Here is a 20,127-nt window from a genome sequence, read left to right as displayed (position 1 = left end):
CATTTACATCCAGCCCTCAGACAGACCAACACAAATTCAAGGTATCAGCAGGTACACTCTTCTATACTGGCTTAAAGTTTGTCAGATCTGGGGTGTTCTGGATTAAAACAAACAGCTCAAGCTTGGTTCTGACTCAGCAAATGTAGTTTTTCCCAAAATCTTTCTTTGCAAAACTTCCAATCTACTTGGATATCTAGACAACCAAGAGTGAGAATTGCACACAAGCAAAAATCCAGTATAACTGCTTAAGACTTCATTGATTCAGAGAACAATAAGGTTATGGGGGACTGAGAAGAACTCTATTTCATATTAAAGTAGGCTCCCCTGAGAATAAATATGCCTTTTCTCATCTTTTTCAGACTCAAGTCAACCAAATGTCAACTTATTATCTAGAATTAATTTTCACAACTGAGATGGTAAAAACACAATCAACCCAACTTCACTGAGCAAGGGGAAAAAAAGTGGTGAAGAAGAAATTTTGTAATTCTGCTATAGTCCCCCATTGAAGTTAAGTCACAACAAAAATTGAGGAGACCTTGCTTTGCAATATCTTCAGCAAAGGAAGCACTGTAGTGCCTTTGTACCTGTTGAAAAGGAACTGCAATAATAACTCAAGTGACTGTGTCCTTGAGAACCATAACACTGAATTCTTCCAAGGAGAACACTTTACAGGGGGAAAAGAGAAAAACACACTGTTCATGAGAAAGAAAAAAAGCTACTTGGAACAGCATTTGGCATAGCTTGAAAGCAGCAAAGAAATTGTGTAACATTGAAGATGACACTGGAGTAAACTGTACATTTTTAGTCTAAATACATTCAACACGTGGGAAAATCTTTATTAAACTATAAGCCACAGAAACATGTGTTTTGATTTAGTTTGTGTTGCAGCACACAAACATAAAAGACCATTGCCTGTATTTTCCCCCAGGACTTTTTTGGGGGAAAGGAGTTCTGTTTATTCCATTTGTGCTACAATCGGAGAATTACAAAATAACTTAGGTTGGATGGAAGCTCTGAAGATCATCTGGTTCAGGCTCTCTCCCACTCCATCAAAGCAAAGCCAACTTTAAAGTTAGGCCCAGTTTCAGTTTGGTTGGGTTCCTGATAGCACTGTTCAATTAAAGCTTTGAATATCTCCTCCAAGGATGGAGACACCACAGCCTCGCTGGGTAACCTGTTCTAGTGTTTGACCACCTTAATGGAGGAAAAAGCTTTTCTCTGTCACAGTGATGTATTGCTGGCTCGTGTTCAACTGCTTGTCCACCAGGACCCCCAGGGCCTTTTCTGCAAAAATGCTGTTCAGTCAATCCGTCCCCAGTTTGTACCGGTGTGCAGGGTTATTCCTCCCAGGGGCAGGACTTTGCCTTTGCTGAACTTCATGAGGTTCCCGTTGGCCTTCAGCTTGTCAAGGTCCATCTAAACAGCAGCACAAGCAAGTCATGCATTAACTACTACTCCAGATTTTGAATCGGCTGGAGACTTGTTAAAGATGCGTCATACCTCATCATCCAGGTCATTAAAAAGGATGTTCAACAGTATTGGTCTCTGACTTGCCTAAATTTGTGACTTGCCTCTAGCTGAACGTTGTGCTGCTGATCTTTGAGCACTTTTGAGCACTAGCAGTTCAGACAGGTTTCAGTCCTTTTAGTCCACCTTACCATCTACCTACCTGTCTCACACTTCACCAGTGTCTATGAGAATGTTATGGGAGATAGTATCAAAAGCTCTGCTAAAGTTGAGATAAACAACATCTACTACTGTCCCCTCATCCACCATGCTGGTCATCTCACTGCAGAAGGCTATCAGGTGGCTCAAGCCTAATTTCTCCTTCATAAACCCATGCTGACTACTCCGAATCACCTTCTTGTCCTTCACCTGTTCAGAATGGTTTCCAGAATTATTTGCTCTGTCATCTTCCCAGGGATCAAGATGCTGACGATCAGCCCATAGTACCCCCGATCTTCCTTCTTACCTTCTCAAAGATAGGAGAGGCATTTGCTTTCTTCCAGTCCTCAGAAGATCCCCTGATCACCACAACCTTTCAAGAGTGGCCTTGCAAAGATACCAGCCAACTCCTTCAGCACCCATGTGTGCACTCCATCAGGTCCCATGGACTTGTGTATGTCCAGCTTGTTTAAATGTTCTCTAACTTGATCCTCCTCCACTGAGGGTAAATATTCCCTGCCCCAGAGTTTTTCACAGGTCTTAGGGGTCTCATGGACTTCCCAAAGGCAAGTCTTACAATAGCGAAGACTGAAATGAAGTCGTCATTAAGTACTTCAGCCTTCCCCATGTCTATTGCAATCAAGTCTCCATTCACATTCAGCAGCAGACCCATATTTTCCCCAGTCTTCTTTTTGCTGCTGATATACCTGGAGAAGCACTCTTTTTGTCCTTCAAGTGCCTTGACACATTCAATTCCAGGTGGGCTTTGTCTTTCTTAACCCCATCCCTGCATACTTGGACCATGTCTCTATATTCCTCCTGGGTCTGCTGCATCTGTCCCTGCTTCCAATTCTTGTCTGCTTCCTTTTTCATGTCTGAGTTTAGTCAGGAGCTCCTTGTTCATCTATGCAGGATTCCTGCCAGCTTTGTTTGATTTCCTGTATATTGGGATGGATTGTTCCCAAGCAGGAGATTCTGTTTTTCCCCAAAAAATCAACCAGGATGTCCTCCTCCAAGCACAAGAATGGTCAATCCCAATGTGTGAGAAATCAAGCAAAGGTCCTATTAATTCAAAGACATTAAAAACAGCTTTTGCTTTCTACTGTACAACTGAATTTTTTTAAATATGTATTCATATTTAGGACATTATCCAGTGATTGCTGAAGGCAAAATCTGCTCTGGCAAAAGGAACCAAGAACTGGAGATTCCCTTCTCTCAGTTACGTAATTTGTTTTTGGGGATGTGAAGTTTTTTGGTGGTGGTGTTTTAAATGCTGCACAGACCTTGACTGTCTTCCTGGAGTGCCTCTTCCCATCCCAACCTCTGCCTGGGGTTGAGAGTAGCTGCCCTAGGAAAACTGAGATGCTAGTAGCGTAAAGCCTGCCCAGCTGAGTCAACAGCAAAGCTAAGAGCTCATGCATGTGGGGGTGTGCTCTCATATGGTTCTCCACCCATAAAAAAAGGAAGAATAAGAATCCTTCACGCCACTTAGGTGACATTAAGGATACAGTAGCTAGTGCTTGTAAGAGAGCCATCATTCCTTTAAACAAAACGTGTGCCCTCCCTTCACAAATTTCAAGACTCTCTGCTCTAGAGCACTATGACATTAGGAGTTTTCAAAAGAAAAAGTTAACAGGCACAGAAAAGCTTTTTTTCCTAGCTCATAACTCAGAACTGGTATCTCAGCACAACCAAAAAAGTAACAGAATAAAATGTGCTCGTTTAAAATTCAGTGAAGCCTCCGTATTTATGTGGTATTTGTTGAAAACTAGGAAGATGAACAAGAACATGATTAAAATGATGCATAGCACCTCATAACTTAATCGAATTTCTGCGACTTCATGAACTATTTTTGTTGAAAAAATTCAGAGGCAAATCGAGGGTCAGGCAAACACCCTTAAGGAAAAGCACTGTGCATATTTTAAACACCCAGCACAATAACAAGTGAATTAAAATGGTATCATTGTGTGAAAATATCATGAAAACAATAACTTCTGAACAATGAACAAACTTCTAATTTATACCACCATAGATCATCTCTTTGCAGGCACTCCTTGCTATGTAAACGTGTATCTTCTTTGCTCTAGCTTACATCACCCAGCAAGGGACTGAAGAAAACAAAAAACAAAAAACAAAAACAAACAAACAAAAAAACCCCAAAAACAAACAAACAAAAAAAAACCCAAACAAAACCAACCCCATCAGAAGGTAATAGGATTGTGATCTATTTGCCTAACAGGTACCAGTGTAAACTGTTCCTGTGCAACCAGGCTAGTTTTCCTGTGCTAACCACTTCCAAAGTATACACAATTCTGAGCTTGGTAGCAGTAACCTGAACTACTTCTCACCTCCCGCCATGTGGGAGAAGAGTCAGCCCAATAACAAGTCTTCCTTTCACAGGCAAGAAGCAGAAGGATGCCATCGCTTTTGGGACAGGTGGAGAAGGCATCTGAGAAAGGTGGAGAATCTTCATATGAATATTCTGAATGCACTGCAAGTTGAGTTTTTCAATTTATAACTGTCATACATGCATTGCCAGGAAGGTCAGAGAAAGTTTAAAAGCTTGAAGAAGAAAGATTTTTATGCGCATAAAAACTACCAACACAATTCTTATGTCTTTCAAACTGGATGTTTAAACTCTTGGGTTTGGGAAATCTGAATTTTTTTTTTTTTTTTTAATTTTCTTTTTCAACTTGTAAGTTGAAGAAGCAACAACAAATTCCACATTTTCTTAATGATCGTGGTTTCCATTTTTCTTTTCCTGTTTCCTCCTGCATGTGATTTTAATATTTGAGTGGTTTTAATTGAATCTTTAGTCCAAATCCCACAAGCTTCTCTGTGAGTGGCTATGCAGAATTCCACTGGCATCTGCTTGGCCAGATCAGCTGCAGAACATGATCTTTGCTTAAATGATACTCAGATGCTTTTCCCTAGAGGGATGTTCCTCAAGTGATTAACACACTTAACAGATAAATAGTTCTTGAGCTTTTCTTTTTCTTTCTTTCTCATTTGAAGCAGTGTAAGCCAGGTGAACCTCTGGAAAAATATACTGTACAATACAGATACAAATCAGGGCAAATGAAGGAACTAAATCCTTCAAACAGTATGACAAAGGAAAGTGATGAAAGACTACACTGCTGATGTGTCCACAGTAAGGATTTATTACTTTAATCATACAATCCTTATAAACAAAACATAGTTTTGATTGCTCATGATTATTCTAAGTTAATCACTAGAGTTGGAAGTCATAAACATGACCTGAAATTCATCCCAAAGTCAGAAGAAAAGTAAGGTGGCTTCACCAATAAAACATTTTAATCATTAAATGGCTTTTTTGTTGGGTTTTTGTTTGGTTGGTTGGTTTTTGTTGTTGTTTACATGGGACTCTTCTCCTTTGCTAAGCCCATTGCATGGCTTGGGTTAACATAGTTCAGTTCTCATAAAAGTTTTAGAAGCTTCTAACTGGTTACAAGAACACACAAAAAGCAGGGACTGTAAACTTGCAGTTGCCGTTTGCTCAAGATTGAATATGTAAAAGTTTCCTTTCCTAGAGCATTTATTTGGCAGGCTCAGCAAACAAGAAATCCAGTATGCTATTGAGTTACCACCATTACCAATATGGTGTTTAGTACAGACAGCTTTCTGAAAGGTCGGCAAGCCTCTGTAGAAGAACCACATTAACTCTGAGTTCTGCTCGTGGTGAAACCAGAGGCATACAAGCCTTTACATTGTCTTTCTGAATAGTAATTGAATTCCTTCTGCTTCATGGGCTATAAGATACTGAGTATTAGCTGGGATTTTCTGTAGAGGGCTTTAAGTCTGAGGTGAATTTACTGTCTGTTCCTGACAGTCATTCAAATCCCACTACATGTACCAGCTACTGGGTTGAGAAGACAAATCACTCTGAATGTCCACTGCAATACATTTCAATACTGTCACCAAAAATATGTGATGGTAAAAAAGCAGAATCTCACTAAGAAGTATTACTCTCTCCATGCACCTTTGAGAGACAGTGCAGTGGAGGAACACTGGTACCTATGAATATACAGTAACAGTTACAGCACATCCACTTTCATTTAATAACTTCTTTCATTTTGTTTCCCTTTATTTATGAGTTGGTAATCTAAATTTTATATTCTTTTTTGTTGAGAGCTGTGAAACTAAAGAGCCTTATACCATGGCAGAATAATCCATTATCAGAGTCAACCTCCTGGTAGCTTGCTGTCTCATTACATTTTGCCCAGACACTGACTACATTGGCTGGCTGAAGTTCCTATACCTAACATGAGGAAGAAAGAAAACGAAAACAATGAAAATATCTAATTAGAATATTCAAATAGGTTCGTATCAGGTAGGATAAAGATTACAGATGTATTTTGAAATGTTAAAGAGCCCTTTCTGATGACAAGCTGTGAGTACTCCAGTTTGTATTTTTAAAACAAATCTCATGGGAAATGACATTCTGGCCCTCAGGCACTATACTGAGTTCAGCTAATTAATAGGCTAAATTGATTTTTCTTCTTAAAGGACGCTTGATTTGATTGATTTGGAAGGAAAAAAAAGTGACATTGCTGATAGCATTAGCAGGGTGAGATTTTAACTTTGGGAGAGAAACACAACACAGTGGTGTGCTGGAAAGAGCAGAGCTTTTTTTATTGCTATGTTGAATGCTTTTTTACTTAGATGGTGCATCTGCTAAACATTTTTTAGAAGTTAGAAGCTCTTCTAAATCACTGTCGTAGCAGGAAAAAAGACCGACTCCAACAACAACACAAGGATTCAGAACTGCTCCATTCATGTGTTGTTTCCTAGATAGGTGCATTGAAACGAAATGTTGATGTAATAGCCACTGAAAAAAGATCAGAAAAGCCCTTTCTGCCTTGATATTTAGTTTCCTGATTAGGAACAAAATTAGACTTAGCTACTAAGAAGTAGGCCATTTAGCCTTTAATTGGTGTGCAAACAATTAATGCCTTTTACACAGAGCTGCCTAGGGTCATTCCTCAGTTTCATGAACACACATTTTTTCCCAGACTGTTTTCCCTTCCCAGAGTAGATGGATTAGCTAGAAAACTGTAAGAATACAGAAGCTTTCACAGATGCAGATTTCACAGGTATCTGTTAGACAATATTTCTGTTTGCTTTTTACACTTACGGAGTTATATCTACAATGGAAGCCTAGCATAAACTGCTATGGGAGCCTTCCCCTGCCCCACACCCAATAAATATTTTGCATTTTGGGAGATAAACAAAACTGACTGTTCCGAATAACCTAATTTTGCTCTGTGTATGTTCTATGTGGTACTGCATTTCCAGGCAGTGGTTTAGTATGCCCTGCATACACTCATGCATAAAAGGGGAAGACAGAGCATAGTGGCGTTCCTGCAGAGACCAGAAAAATCAAAGAGAACCTCAGGAATTACTGAGAACTTATTTATTTAAACTCTTATGTATACTCTTTGAGAAGTCACTGCATTAAGTATGATAGCAGAAAGAGAAGATGGCTACAGAACCACTTAGGGCAGTGTAAGTTTACAGAACTTGCTGTTCAACTTTTAGCCAGGAGTGATGGTGCAACTTCGCGAGGGACAGGAGAAGGAAGGACTGGACACAAGTCAGGAGCTCCTTACTTGTAACCATCCCACTGAATCAGCGAGGCGTGCCAGGAGAATGTTTCCCATTCAATACCACTGATCTCCTGGGGAAGGGGACTGAAGCCCATGGTCCGACAACATGCTTCAGTAGCCTCCATTTCCATACCCAAATCAGCTTTCTGACCTTTCTCCACCCCTTCTGCCCTACATCAGCCCTCAGCTTTTGTCTCACGACACATAGTGTAACTAATACAGCTTTCCTGATTGTGGCCCTCCCTGCACACAAGGCGATGCCAGGAAAATACAAAGAACAACTCCTCTGTGCTCTTTTGCATCTCAGAGTTTTCAGATCTGCTGTCAACAGTAGCTGCATTACATCAGGCGTGGAGGCCTGACGGGCGTCAACCAAGGCTTGCGCCTCTCGATTTCACATTTTCTGCGGATGGAGTGACCATATCCTGGCAGCTACCTTCCGCACCTGCGCTCCCACCGAGGGAAGCTAAGCCTCAGCCAGGGCAGGGAGCTGCTCTGCTTGGAAAGAAAAAAATCAGGGAGGCACACCATCAGCGCAAGTGTGAGTCACTGGGGTTTGGTTGCTCCCTGAAGCACAAATAAATTAAACCTCAAAACAAAACATTGATCTGTCAGTTGTATTTCTCTCCATTGCCACAATATATAGAGAGGCTTTAACTATAGAAATAACAGAGTTATTCTTAACTTTAAAAGTTTCTTCCAAAGTACTTTCACTGTTTGATGTTATTTGCTGTGGCATAAGCAAGCATCATCACCATTCCCAAACTGCTCCTGTGGAAATTATTTAATGCAAGAAAGAAACAGGAATAGGTAAATGACTAACAAAGATACTTAATTGCCTTCAAACACAGCAGGAAAAACAGAATGCACTATAGTACCCTCTAAATCAAATATACGTCTGAAGTTTGCCGTGACATAACGGAGAGTCTGATGGGTATGCTCAAAATAATTTGTACAACTTTATCAACATGTATCTTGTACACACATAGCAGGAAAAAAGTCTTCCTAGTGTTTCTATATCAAAACAATCATACAGCTTCCTTTCTCTTTACCACTTACAAAATAAAACTGCATGAGTTTTCCTCCTCTTTGTATATTGACTCAAGATAGAAGAGAATATTCTGACTGAGACTCATCTGAGAAACACATTTCAACAGATATGCTGCCCCTCAGACACAAGGGATTACAAAAATATTCCTCATGCATATATTAGTCACTAGATAAAAAGAATTTGTATAACCAATACAGGAAAAAGAAACCAACAGAACACTTTCTAAAACACATATTTTCTAATCCTCTAGCTATGCATACTCTTATTATTAAAAACGCTGAACTATCTGCACATATTCAAATTAACTGCCTGCATACTTCTTTGTAAACAAACTATGCAATTATTTACTAACACTTCAGAAACTTTTGATTCCAGGCATGTTGTCATTTTGAAAAAGGAAGGCTGTGTTTAGAGACTGCTATTAGAAGTAATACATCATAAACAGTGAATTCCCAGTACAAGTCCTTGAGAGGGAAGCAAGACTGGGATCAATGCAACTCTCGGGGAAAAAAACGTCTGGGCTATCTATCATCCTAAATCCCTTCTTGTCCAAAGATCAGAAACTGCTCGGTGTTAGGAAGCGTATCACCCATGTCCCACCAAAGGCAACCTCATGAACAGGTAGTTCTTGTGGCAGAGAAGGAGAGATTTCAGGAGTCACTACTATCCACCCCATGCAGTCTCTGTTTACTTACAAGCAAGAAAAACAGCTAAGACTAACATCATGGGGATATGCCTAACTGGGGCTTAATATAGTCTTAAATCATTTGCCAGTGGAGTTTTTACTTGCCTTTACAATCTTCAAAGTTAATTTCTCCAGTTTTTGTTATGAAATTCTCTCAAACTGAACAAAACCAAGTCAAGGACTGAGATAAAAATCCTTTTGATTTTTAACTTCCCTTTAACCTTCAATCTTAGTGAAATAGAGTAGAAGAGATAATTACAGACAGAAGTTGCATTTTAAGCAAGCTTCCTCTTAAAAGGAGCAACCCGGTGCAAGAAAAATCAATTGGGTAAAGTGCTTAATATCTAACAGAAGTAAACTTAAAGCTTTTTACTTTCTTTGCACCATGTAGAACACAGTTCAGGACTAAGCCCATTTCTTCCTTGAGCTAACAATTTTGAATATTCATTCGAGACAGACATAAAAAGCACAACCCTGCTGAGTATGAACTTGCAGCTTAGTAACAAGCTTTACAAGTTACCTATAAAGTCTCCACTCTCCTTCAAAAGAGGTTGTCTAAGATGTCATCTGGGTATTTTGTGTCTTTTTATTGCTGGTAAAATGGGAACCACTGGATAAAATAGAAACACTGTATTAGATTTTCATCTTCAGTGAAATTTTAAAATGAGTCACATCTAAAAATTGTATAAAGTATACCTTACTTAGTTATGTTTACGTAACTAACTTAGTATGCCTAACTCTAGTTACAATATATTGTATAATTGTATTCCTTGACCCTGGTCATGCCTGGAATCATGGACAGAAATCACAGAAATACAATTTGAGTTTTCAACCATACAATGCTGTATTTCGCAACTGCATTTACGGAGTTTTCCCATCCTATAGTTGCATTCTGTTGGCTTTTCACATCCAATGGATAATAAAAGATGTAACCACAACCACCTGGTTACATATTTAAATTAATTCAATCCAGATATAAATAGCCTCAATGTAAAAACATGAATTCAGAAACTGCTGAGAACTCAGTATCTTAGTTCACTGCTGGGATTAATTTCTTTTCAACAGACTGGTTGTCTAGAGAATACCCGTAATGCAGTAAATGAAAACATGTGTGTTACTGCCAGCAGTGAGAATTCATGAAATTGTAACTTATGGATATTCAAAAACCAGAACTGTGGTGGGAAACCAATGGTTTGGCAGTCACTGGAACAAGAATGATAAAGCTAAAGATTCCTGTTTATGGCTGTATTTTCCTCTCACTTAAAAATGAAATAAACATTGTCTCATATGGAGCTTAATCAGCAGGATATTTCCAGAAAGAAGTGCTTCAAAACCAGAAGATTCAGATTTTTGCCTGGTTGCAAAAAATGGGCAGTGGATAAACCACAAGAAAAAAGACTTGCCTGTCCCTTTAATATAAAGAAAAAGTATATACCGCAGTGTTTAGAACATAAATATTTTTGGGCACTTTTAAAAATGAAGCAGTCAGAGTACTTTATATTGCCCTGTTCTACAAATACCTCAAAAGAATTATACTTGAACTTTCTTAATACTTCTAACAGGTAGAGGGATGCAGGATGCTTTATAAACACGTATCTCTGAATAACTTTTCTGACAGAAGTTGACATCAGCTGCGAAAAGTATCAAGTTATACAGATAATTCGTCTTGGCTTTACATTTTGGGTTCCCTTCCCTTGTAAGGCATTTAAGTACGATCTCCATTTCATAAGTTTGCACATGCATGTGTTTGACTGTCACAGTGCACCTGCCATTCAAGAATTTAGGTCTGTAAATGCCAGCAGGTACCAAAGTGAAACAGAAGAATATGACTACAGAGAATACAAAATAGCACAAGAGCTGCTGATGCCTGTTACGGTTCTGCTTGCATTCAAAACAGCAACTGCTGCCTGGTTTAGCAGTTCAAGGTTAACGTGACAAAAATAATCAATGAAGTTAGTAACGAAGCACTTCTGACTTACTAAAAGCATTACTCAGGGTTTCAACAAAAATCTTGGACCTGGGCTACTTTGGACTCTTGGAAAAGAACTTCTGCAGTGAAGGGGCACTTAGATCCCTACATAGCACCATGTTCTTGCTAGCTGGAGGTGGGGGGAAGAAAACATAGAGGCACGTTAAACAGAGTAGGTCTGAGAAAATGTTATGATTAATCAAAGACAGTTTATTGAATAAAAGCATCCCAAACAAATGGCACATGAGATAAACCCAAGCTTAGTATAGCTCTAGGGGGACAAAGTCCTAACCAAGTCTAAATACCTATTTATCAAATGGTTTTGCATCTTATGAAGCCTCATCACATGCGATTACCCTAGTGCTTCCAGATACCTTTAACTTAGATGTGAATATACATGCTTAATCTTTGGCAAGGAACTCTGCTAAAATATCCGTAATTCCTCATTAGAGAAAATGGTTATTTTGTGATTACTACACTCAGTCCCAAGAAACCACTTCTTTTGCGCAGTTCTGGTACAAAACTCTTGTGTCACCCCTCAAATAATATCCCTTAATCTTTCTTCTTTTGCAAAGGATGAACAGAAGTAGAGAGAGAAAAATTCTCTCTTCTCTGTATAGATTACAAATCTGAAGATTAAGCAGGAACTTTCTATCTATCCTTGTCTGTATCTACTGTGTCTAACACCACAAGTCAGTGTACTCCAGGGGTTGTATGATGTGCATTATTAATTAACTCCAAAATGCAAACAGTAATTTCCAATGCTAACACCTGTATGATAAAATACATTTTGTAAAATTTTTCTTTTATTATAGCAGGACCACTGAAAGCTGTGCTAGTTGAATCATCAACCTTTCTTCCAAGCAGTTTAAAATCTCAAAATCTAACATTCATTTGTCCAATGACTTACATCAAGCCCTGTAACAAATTCACCACTCAATAGTAAAAAAGAAAAGACAGCTTTAAAACATGCAAGCCTGTAAAGATTTCTGGTGGCAATCCTGTTTCAAAACACATGCGTGGCATCCAGTCCACCTAGTTCCACATAGGAACTGGCTCCTGTGTCAAAGGTTTCTATACAGCTGATGATAGGTGCCTTTGAAGCCTTCCTGATAAGAGATCCTATATCTCTCCATTCCACATGTGGCAGGAGTTCAAATGCAGTTTCATCCTTTATCTCCCGGTGCATAGGAGTGGACTGTCCACTGTTGAAAATTCACCAGCTAAATAGTAAAAGTAACCTGATGCATTCAGTGAGACTTCCTTGCCAGCACTACAGCCTTCACGCCCCAAGGTGACAAGTGTACACGCGGGGCCCTGCAGGGCAATTGCCAGTACAGCCATCAATGATCTAGAAACTGAGGGTGAGCAAGCACTGGTACAGGTCGCCCAGAGAGGCTGCGGAGTCTACATCCTTGGAGGTTTTCAAAAGCTGTCCGGGCATGGTCCTGGGCAACCAGTTCTGGGTGGCCCTGCTTGAGGAGGGGGGGTTGGACCAGATCACCTCCGGAGGTCTCTTCCAACCTCCACCAGCCGGTGATCCTGTAATGTCATAAACTAATGCACACATACTCCCTCACTTGCTCTTTAAATAGTGTATTAATAAAACACTACTGTTTGACTGATATAAAATCTAACTACTTCTGCTCAGTGATCTGGAATTTGAAACGAATTACATAACTGTAGGAGAGAAATGAGACATTTTAATAATCGTCAGGTTTATTGTGCCTATTAACTGTATTCCTTTAATGCAACCCACAGAGGTAGATTTGTTGCAAAAGTCTATAGCAGAGCTACCTCCCTCTCAAAAACAAGCACCACTTTTAGTTCCTGTACCCAGTTACAAGTGCTGCTTCAGGTTCGAGAGTTCCTCTGCCCCTGTGCAAAAGACTAAGGCCAAGATTTTTCTCTCTGCTTTTAAGCTTTTCCCATGTGGTTAGCAAAAGCTTGAGACAAACTGGCAACACATTCCAGCTCCACTTCAAGTAAGCTGCCCTGTTGTGAGAAAGTGCTGCAGTACAAAAGAACAGACGGAACTGGGATTCCAGCTTAATTTCCTTTTTCAGCTGGAGACATTAGAAGTCTGACAACACACACAGTAAAAAACAGGAGAGGAAGACATTTAAGTGCTCTCAGCACTTGGACCAAAAGTAAAAATAAGCAACTAAAGCTTCCTATTTTCTTCCTCCAAATGAAACTAGAGTAGTTGGTTTTTTGTTGTTTTGTTGTTGGTTTTTTTTAAGTTAACCCCTCTCTTTATATCCAATACTTCAATGTATGACAAATTCTTTAAAATGTTCTCCTTATCATAGATTATGTGCAGATTGCTCAGTAACAAGATTGCTGGTCAAATTTTGTAGTAGAAATATACTAGTTTTCTTGGAAGTAAAACTGAAAAAGAGCTACAGATTTTTAAAAAATTGAATGTACAATCAATATCCTGCTGAACAGGATCCTGAGATCTTTAATGCATTACCTGTTTCTGAGAGCACTGAATGCATGTTTTGAATATCCCCTCTGCTACCCACAGATGTTTTCTTACAGCTGGGGTTTCAACCCTTACGTTTATGTTAACATAAGATTAGCACTGTTATGTATTCCTCCTTCCCTCCTTTTCTCTCTTTCACACATATATAGCTTTGAAGCCTCAAGCATTTGCGAGTCTAAAAACAAGGGCTGAAATTCCTTCAACTCGCTAAGAGAAATCTGAGCTGTACCCTTTCCCTCCTCTCTGAACAACTGGAAAAGCACAATAAATTCCCAACCCTCCTCTCAACCTTTGCCCATGGAGCTCTACTAGTAGCTGGAGCGGGTCTGCAAGCTGCAAAATAGATTTGCAAGCAAAGACTACACAGTACCCTTGACGAAGAGTCAAAGTTACTTTCAACATCTCAATTAGTAGTTACATCTACATTATACGCATAAAGCATTCACATATTTTTAATTACTACCAGTGTGACTGTGCTTGCTGCTAATGAAAGTTAAGGAAAAAAAGACTTCAGATTTATGTACAATGCAGCTCACCAACCTCTGTATGGTTCTGATATTTTGAGGCAGATGGGTTATTTGCATCAAACGGTGCCAGAAAATCTTTAATCTTGTGAAATGGATGAACAGGAACTAAGATAGCACTAAAAACAGCACCTATTATAGGAACCTGTAATCTTAAACCAGAGGCGTAACCATTTAGTTTAGCAGTCAAGAGTATTTTTTTTCATTAACACATGTCATTCACTGTGAATTAGCACAAAAGTATCAGAGCTTATTTTAATTTTGCCAGTTTGGGAATGGACAGTACACTGACACCTGCATTCCAGTTTTTTTCCCAACTCTACTCAAGAGGTCAATAAAAAAAATTAAGGGAAAGCATTCAGAGCAATATTTCCTGCCTTTTGAAAAGTCAATCCAGACCACCACGCAGATTATTTACTCATCCTTATAAATGGTGGGTCTTGGATATAGAGACTTAGTACGACTATGTATTCAAAGACCTATATTATCTGAATGCGTGTTTGTAATGGCTGAACCTCTATGATGTTTGTTTCAAATACCTTTGGAGTACAAAAAATTCCATCACCAAAAATCCATATAGACATTTGCACTTATTGCTAATATCATCTTTATCTTCAGTACTCATGAAAAAAATGGGAGACGGTCTGTTCCAAAATACAGCAGAGGTCACTGAATAGGATCTACAAACACAGAACCCAGATCTGGTTTGCTCTTTGAGTCTATAAAAGCCAGCTGGATTCCTTCACTACATTAGTTGGGGTTGTTCAGCCTGGACAAAAGAAGGCTCCAGGGAGACCTTCTTGCAGCCTTCCAGTACTTAAAGGGGGCTTACAAGAAAGATGGGAACAGACTTTTTATCAGGGCCTGTTGCAACAGGAGAAGGGGTAACTGTTTCAAACTAGAAGAGGGCAGATTTCAACTAGACATAAGGAAGAAATTTTTCACAGTGAGGGTGGTGAAACACTGGCATGGGTTGTCCCGTGGGAGGGAGGTGGTAGATGCCCCATCCCTGGGAACATTCCAGGTCAGGTTGGACCGGGCTCTAAGCAAGCTGATCTAGTTGAAGATGTCCCTGTTCACTGCAGAGGGGTTGGACTAGATGAACTTTAAAGGTCCCTTCCAACCCAAATGATTCTATGACTGATTACTGAAAACATCTCCTGGACCACCAACTTCAGCACTTAATTGAGGAGCCTCACTTAATCAATGGAGCATCCACACAGTGTACTTTCAAGGAAGCATATAGGGAAGAACAGGCTGTAAATTAATGACCTGAGGCTTGGTTTTTTCCAAGTACTTGTACCTCAGCACATTTGGTCATCCACCCTCAAAATATAGATCTATTTCTGTGCTAATTGGTTGTGCCTTAAAGCTGTTTTCACCTGCTTGCTATTTGGAAATGGATGATCAACTAGATAGTACCTTGCGTTGTTTCAAAATTTGGCATAATGAAATGGTGAGCACTGTGCTAGTGCTCTCTCTCTCTCTTCTGAACTTGCCAATTGTAATATGAATTCCTTTCTTTTCAGTTATCTTTCTTGGTAACCCACACTGACATCTTGACTTCAACTGTACTTATTAGGACAAGAAAGGACAGTAAAATAATCTCCAAACTCTAGATTTCGTAGAACTATCACACCACTGTTTTAACCAGTGAGACACCACTACTCTGCATGCTGTTTCAAACATGACAAATACCAGTGTAGTTACTTTACTTGTTTACAGCCTTTGAGCAAGCAGATTCTTAAACTACCCCAAAGCATGGAGGCTCCTGGGTGCTAATTACTCATATTAAAGTCAGCCCTTTACCACTTTCCAGTTGGTGGCCTGGGCAGACTTTAAATGTGTGCTTTTTTTGTTTTGTTTTGTTAACAGCCCACCTAGTTAAAATACTGCAAGAGTCTGTGCCTTCCCTCTTCCCCAGCAAGCTCTGCAGGCGCTCTGCCAACTCCTCCTTTTAGGTTGTGAGGGAGAGCAAGAACATCCTGCTGCAGCAGCCAGCTGGCTACCTTCTCCTGTCAAGGACTTAATATACTTCCATAAAGTATTCAGCTGTTGCTGGATGAGAGACAGAGTGCTCTGTAGTGCCTTCTTCAAACAGTCCTCCTCCTTGACTAGCACATGCTGAATGGATGAAAGAACCATATGCAAAGGAACAGGAATGAGGATAGGAACACAGCCTTCATTCTTTGGATAATCAAAAGTCACCTAATTCATCTTAACCTTCAAGCTAAACATTTTCTTTGCAGGACAAGACTCACTTGGAAAAAAAGTTCATGCAAACTTGAAAAACCTTCAAGTTACATACATGTTTTATTGACTTCTCATCATACTTAGCTCAAGCTTGGCTCAATAAAAGCTTTCTTGCACCAAGGATGAAAATGTTTCTGCTCTCTTAAAAAGAATGCAAGAAAATCAAACATTTCTAACTTTGTTTTAAACATGAACATTCCCTTTCAATGTCTGTATCTCAAACACTGCATCACTGAGAAACTGAAAATGAAAGCATAGAAGAATAAGCAGGACTAACCTTGCCAATTCTTACCTTATTTTTTCCATGTATCACTAATTCAGTCAGGACTGGAACTTCTGTTGCCATGGCAGCAGGAAGCCTACGCTTCCGGTAATTTGGAATTACCTTGTTGGTCATTTCAGCCAGATGCTGGGAAACTCGTTCTAACTGCTCTTGCCTACTTCCCTGCCTTTCTGGAGAAGATAGCCTGTCCTACAGGAGCCAGACTGCACCATCCTCCCTCTCCTCCCCAAGGATCGGCACTCACATGGTGAGCAATGCTCGGCATCCTATGGCAGCTCTTTCCTGGGCAGCTGGCAACAGGCTGAAACAGGGGCAGGAGCCTAGGAAATGAGAAGCTGGAACAGGCAAAAGAGGCCAGGAGAACCACAGGGCTCCTGCTTTGGTGTGAAGATGGAGGCAGCACAGAGAGACAATGAGAAGATGTAAAGCCAAGTAGTAGCAGAACTCCCTCAAGCAGCAGGGGCATGCAGTTCCTAGAGAGGATCAATCTTTCTACATTCTGAGAACTCGAAACATTAAACTGCCTCTCAGACAAATAGGTTCAAAAATCAAAATAAACCCAAATCATAGTTCTTTTCTCTAACACTTGTGTTTTCAGAGGCCTGGGTTTCTTTTTAAACTGCTGCAGCTTGCAATGTTTAAAAGTATGGAACTGGCATAAGCTGATTTGTGCCACCTTACTGTTAAGTTTACCACTTAGGGTTTTCTTTGGAAATCAAGTGTCCATTGTTTTGGGATATCTATAACAGCGTGTACTGATCTGGTTATTTGTGGTATTTTTATTGAAGGGATTTTCTTCACTCAAATATATTTTAGATCAGTACAATTTAGATTCAATATATTATTTAAAAGATCATTCTCCCAACACCTATAGTGATACTGCCAAAAATAAAATTAGCAGATCAGTCCCTTTCTGCCGTTAAAGAACATGGAGAGAAAGGAACAGGCAGTTATGCTATGGCTGCCCATACAACTTTACATCTCTACATGCAACTGTGCCCTAGTAGTACCTTAGCTACAGCTTTTAGTTCAAATTAATCATATTAATGTAATAGACTTGCAATTTGCAGTAATTTTTAGAGCTACATCATTAACTCTTTGCCACGTGTAAGTATCTGATAGGAGGCAATTAAACAGAGGAGTGAGTGAAGGATTCTGCCTCCGAATCTGACAGACTGCACCGTGCAGTCACTGCTGCTTTCCAGTGCTCTTCCTTTATGTGCCTGTGTCATGCTGTGATGTTTAAGACACGAATGCATCAGACCACCAGTGTTGTAAATACAGAAAAAAAAAAAAAAAAAATCAGGAAAACTACAGAATTATATAAGTCCAAAACAATTATTTCCCTCTTCTCTTAACATGCTTTCTTACACACTTGCATCTTCAGATGCCCCTTTTTCCCATCTATCCCACCCTTTTTCCATCACTCTTTCCTAGATTTGATTTGTCACCAAATTAGATTTGCCCTTGCCTGAACAGACCAATCTTCTTCACGTACCGCTGTTAGCCAGTCAATGACCAAAGAGATTATTTTTCACTTCATCACCCCAATCGTAATAATAATTGGCCTGTTTTTGTGGTGCAGTTTAAATAGAATAGCCCAAACCTTACAAAGCAAGGATTAGGGCAACAGTTGATGAAACTAATACACCAGTTTAGAGGAGGTAAAAAGAGGGATATTCTTTACGTAAGTATCAGCAAACTACTAGAACTTTCTGCCATAGAAGATTGTGGAGATAGGAGGCATCAGCAGGTTCAAAAGATACTTTGGATGCTGGGGAATAATGAGAGAAAGGTAGAGGGGCCAGCTCATGTGCCAGTGTGGGAGACAACATGTTGAGCCAGAAGGACTGCCAGCCTTACTCAGAAGGGCATATATGTCTCCATGACATGATTTTACCAGGGAGGGTCAGGGTACACAGAAACAACATAAGAAGAGAATGAAGCCAACAAGTTTACCATCTGGCATACTAGAATAGTTGCCACATCTTCAGCTGCAGCCCAGGGCTATCCTTACAGTTGTAAATAAAAGAGAGTAAGGGAGCAACCCCAACCCCAAAGACCAGAAATGCATGTACTGACCTGCAGGTCAGGACAAGTCCTCACTCAAAGCTAGACTTATGTCAGAGACATCTCATTGGAACAGCCAGAAACCCAGCTAACAACTAAGGAGCGGGGAACATCATGGGCCTAGTGCTCCAGCTCACTCTTTGGCCCTCTCAGCTACCAGTATAGCGATGCAAACGAAACCCACACCTGGACTAAAGCCTGAAAGCAAAGGCAAAGGCATTCCCTCTACAGAGAGGGCCCCATTTGTTGCTACAGTGCTCTTTAGGGCCAGAATTCTGTGTACAATTGTGACAGAAAAAGGAGAGTGAAAAACAGTTTATATGCTGAGGTAACAGGCCTGTACATGTACTCAAGTGCTTTATGTCCTAATGGCAGTGGTTTTCAGTCTATGGCAACAAGTGCCCCAGGAATCCATGAGCCATTTCTACAAGAAGTAACCTTTTCAAAGGAATCTGCAACACAGCTAGACAGCCTTTTGGGGCCTTCAAATGCCCCAGATGACAACAGTAATTGGTAACTTCTCTTCACCTGGGAAATATCAATGTGAAGATATGATGGTTAAGAAGGACAAATTAATTACCTGTGAATGGTGCTAAGATGTCTGTGGGAGAGGAGGACAAGTTATTTATCTTCAGGAATAATTATAATTCACAACCAAATTAGCCAGGCATCTCATGTTAAATTAGCATCCCCTGTTAAAACATCTTGCTAATTTGAAAGAGAATTTAAATCTTAACACTTAAGCTATCAATAGGTTCAAAAGTATTAGTTTGTGTTAATTATTTTAGTTATTTAATCCTTTCATGCTACTTCATTGTCAGGTGAACAAGTTCCATTTTGTCAAAAATTTCAATTTTCAAGTAATTATTCAACAGGCAGTGACTAGTGAATTAATTCTGAGCACACTGAAGGACTTAACTTCCAGTTTAACTCTCAGTAAAATATGACCATGGAGGTTGACGACATGAGTTCTGTTTTTTTTCTTCCCCCACAGCATCCTAAATAGAAGAAGCTCAAAGGGATTAAAAAAAAAAAGCAAATCCAAAACACATAAAAAACAATTTACTTCACAGCTATACCTATACAGGAAATAAGTCACTTCAGTGCAACTAGCAACAACTCTTAACTAACCCCTCAAAGATTCCTTCTGTCAGCCCAAGAAAATGTTGAACTGTTTCCTCAAGTAACCTTTTGTCACTTCTCTTGGTTAAGTTGTGCATATGCGGTCTTCCCTGTAATGAAACATAAGCAGTACAGATCTGAAATGCTCTGCAGAGAAGTGACCTTTCCACTGAAAGGCAAGTATCTGTTCGAAGTTATTTGTTTTGTGGAACAGATAAAAAAAGAAATGGCAATGGCTAGACTTAGCTTATGTTAGTGAAAAAGAAAAATTACCTGCTCTTAATTCTATTTCTCTAATGAGAGCAATCTAGTTTGCCTTGATAGAAAAAGTCTGAAAACCTAGCTCTTCCACAGCTGGTGTGAATCCAGAAGGTTTTCGGGGGGGGGGGC

The 20,127-nt window shown here is 39.7% G+C and overlaps 1 protein-coding gene across 1 annotated transcript in view; it reads right to left on the bottom strand.

Moving 5' to 3' along the window:
• Positions 1-1,299: 1,299 nt before the first annotated feature.
• LOC104616518 (FERM, RhoGEF and pleckstrin domain-containing protein 1-like) overlaps positions 1,300-20,127 on the bottom strand; it is a 30,225-nt gene continuing 11,397 nt past the window's right edge. The window contains exon 2 of the mRNA XM_010281558.1: positions 1,300-1,416. Coding sequence (XP_010279860.1) covers positions 1,300-1,416 — 117 coding nt within the window. The remainder of the gene's footprint in view (positions 1,417-20,127) is intronic.

The sequence above is a fragment of the Phaethon lepturus genome, unplaced genomic scaffold (assembly GCF_000687285.1).
Source record: "Phaethon lepturus isolate BGI_N335 unplaced genomic scaffold, ASM68728v1 scaffold22042, whole genome shotgun sequence".
Lineage (NCBI taxonomy): Eukaryota > Metazoa > Chordata > Aves > Phaethontiformes > Phaethontidae > Phaethon > Phaethon lepturus.
Note: the sequence above shows the minus strand (reverse complement) of the source record. Positions and strands in the feature narration are given on the sequence as shown.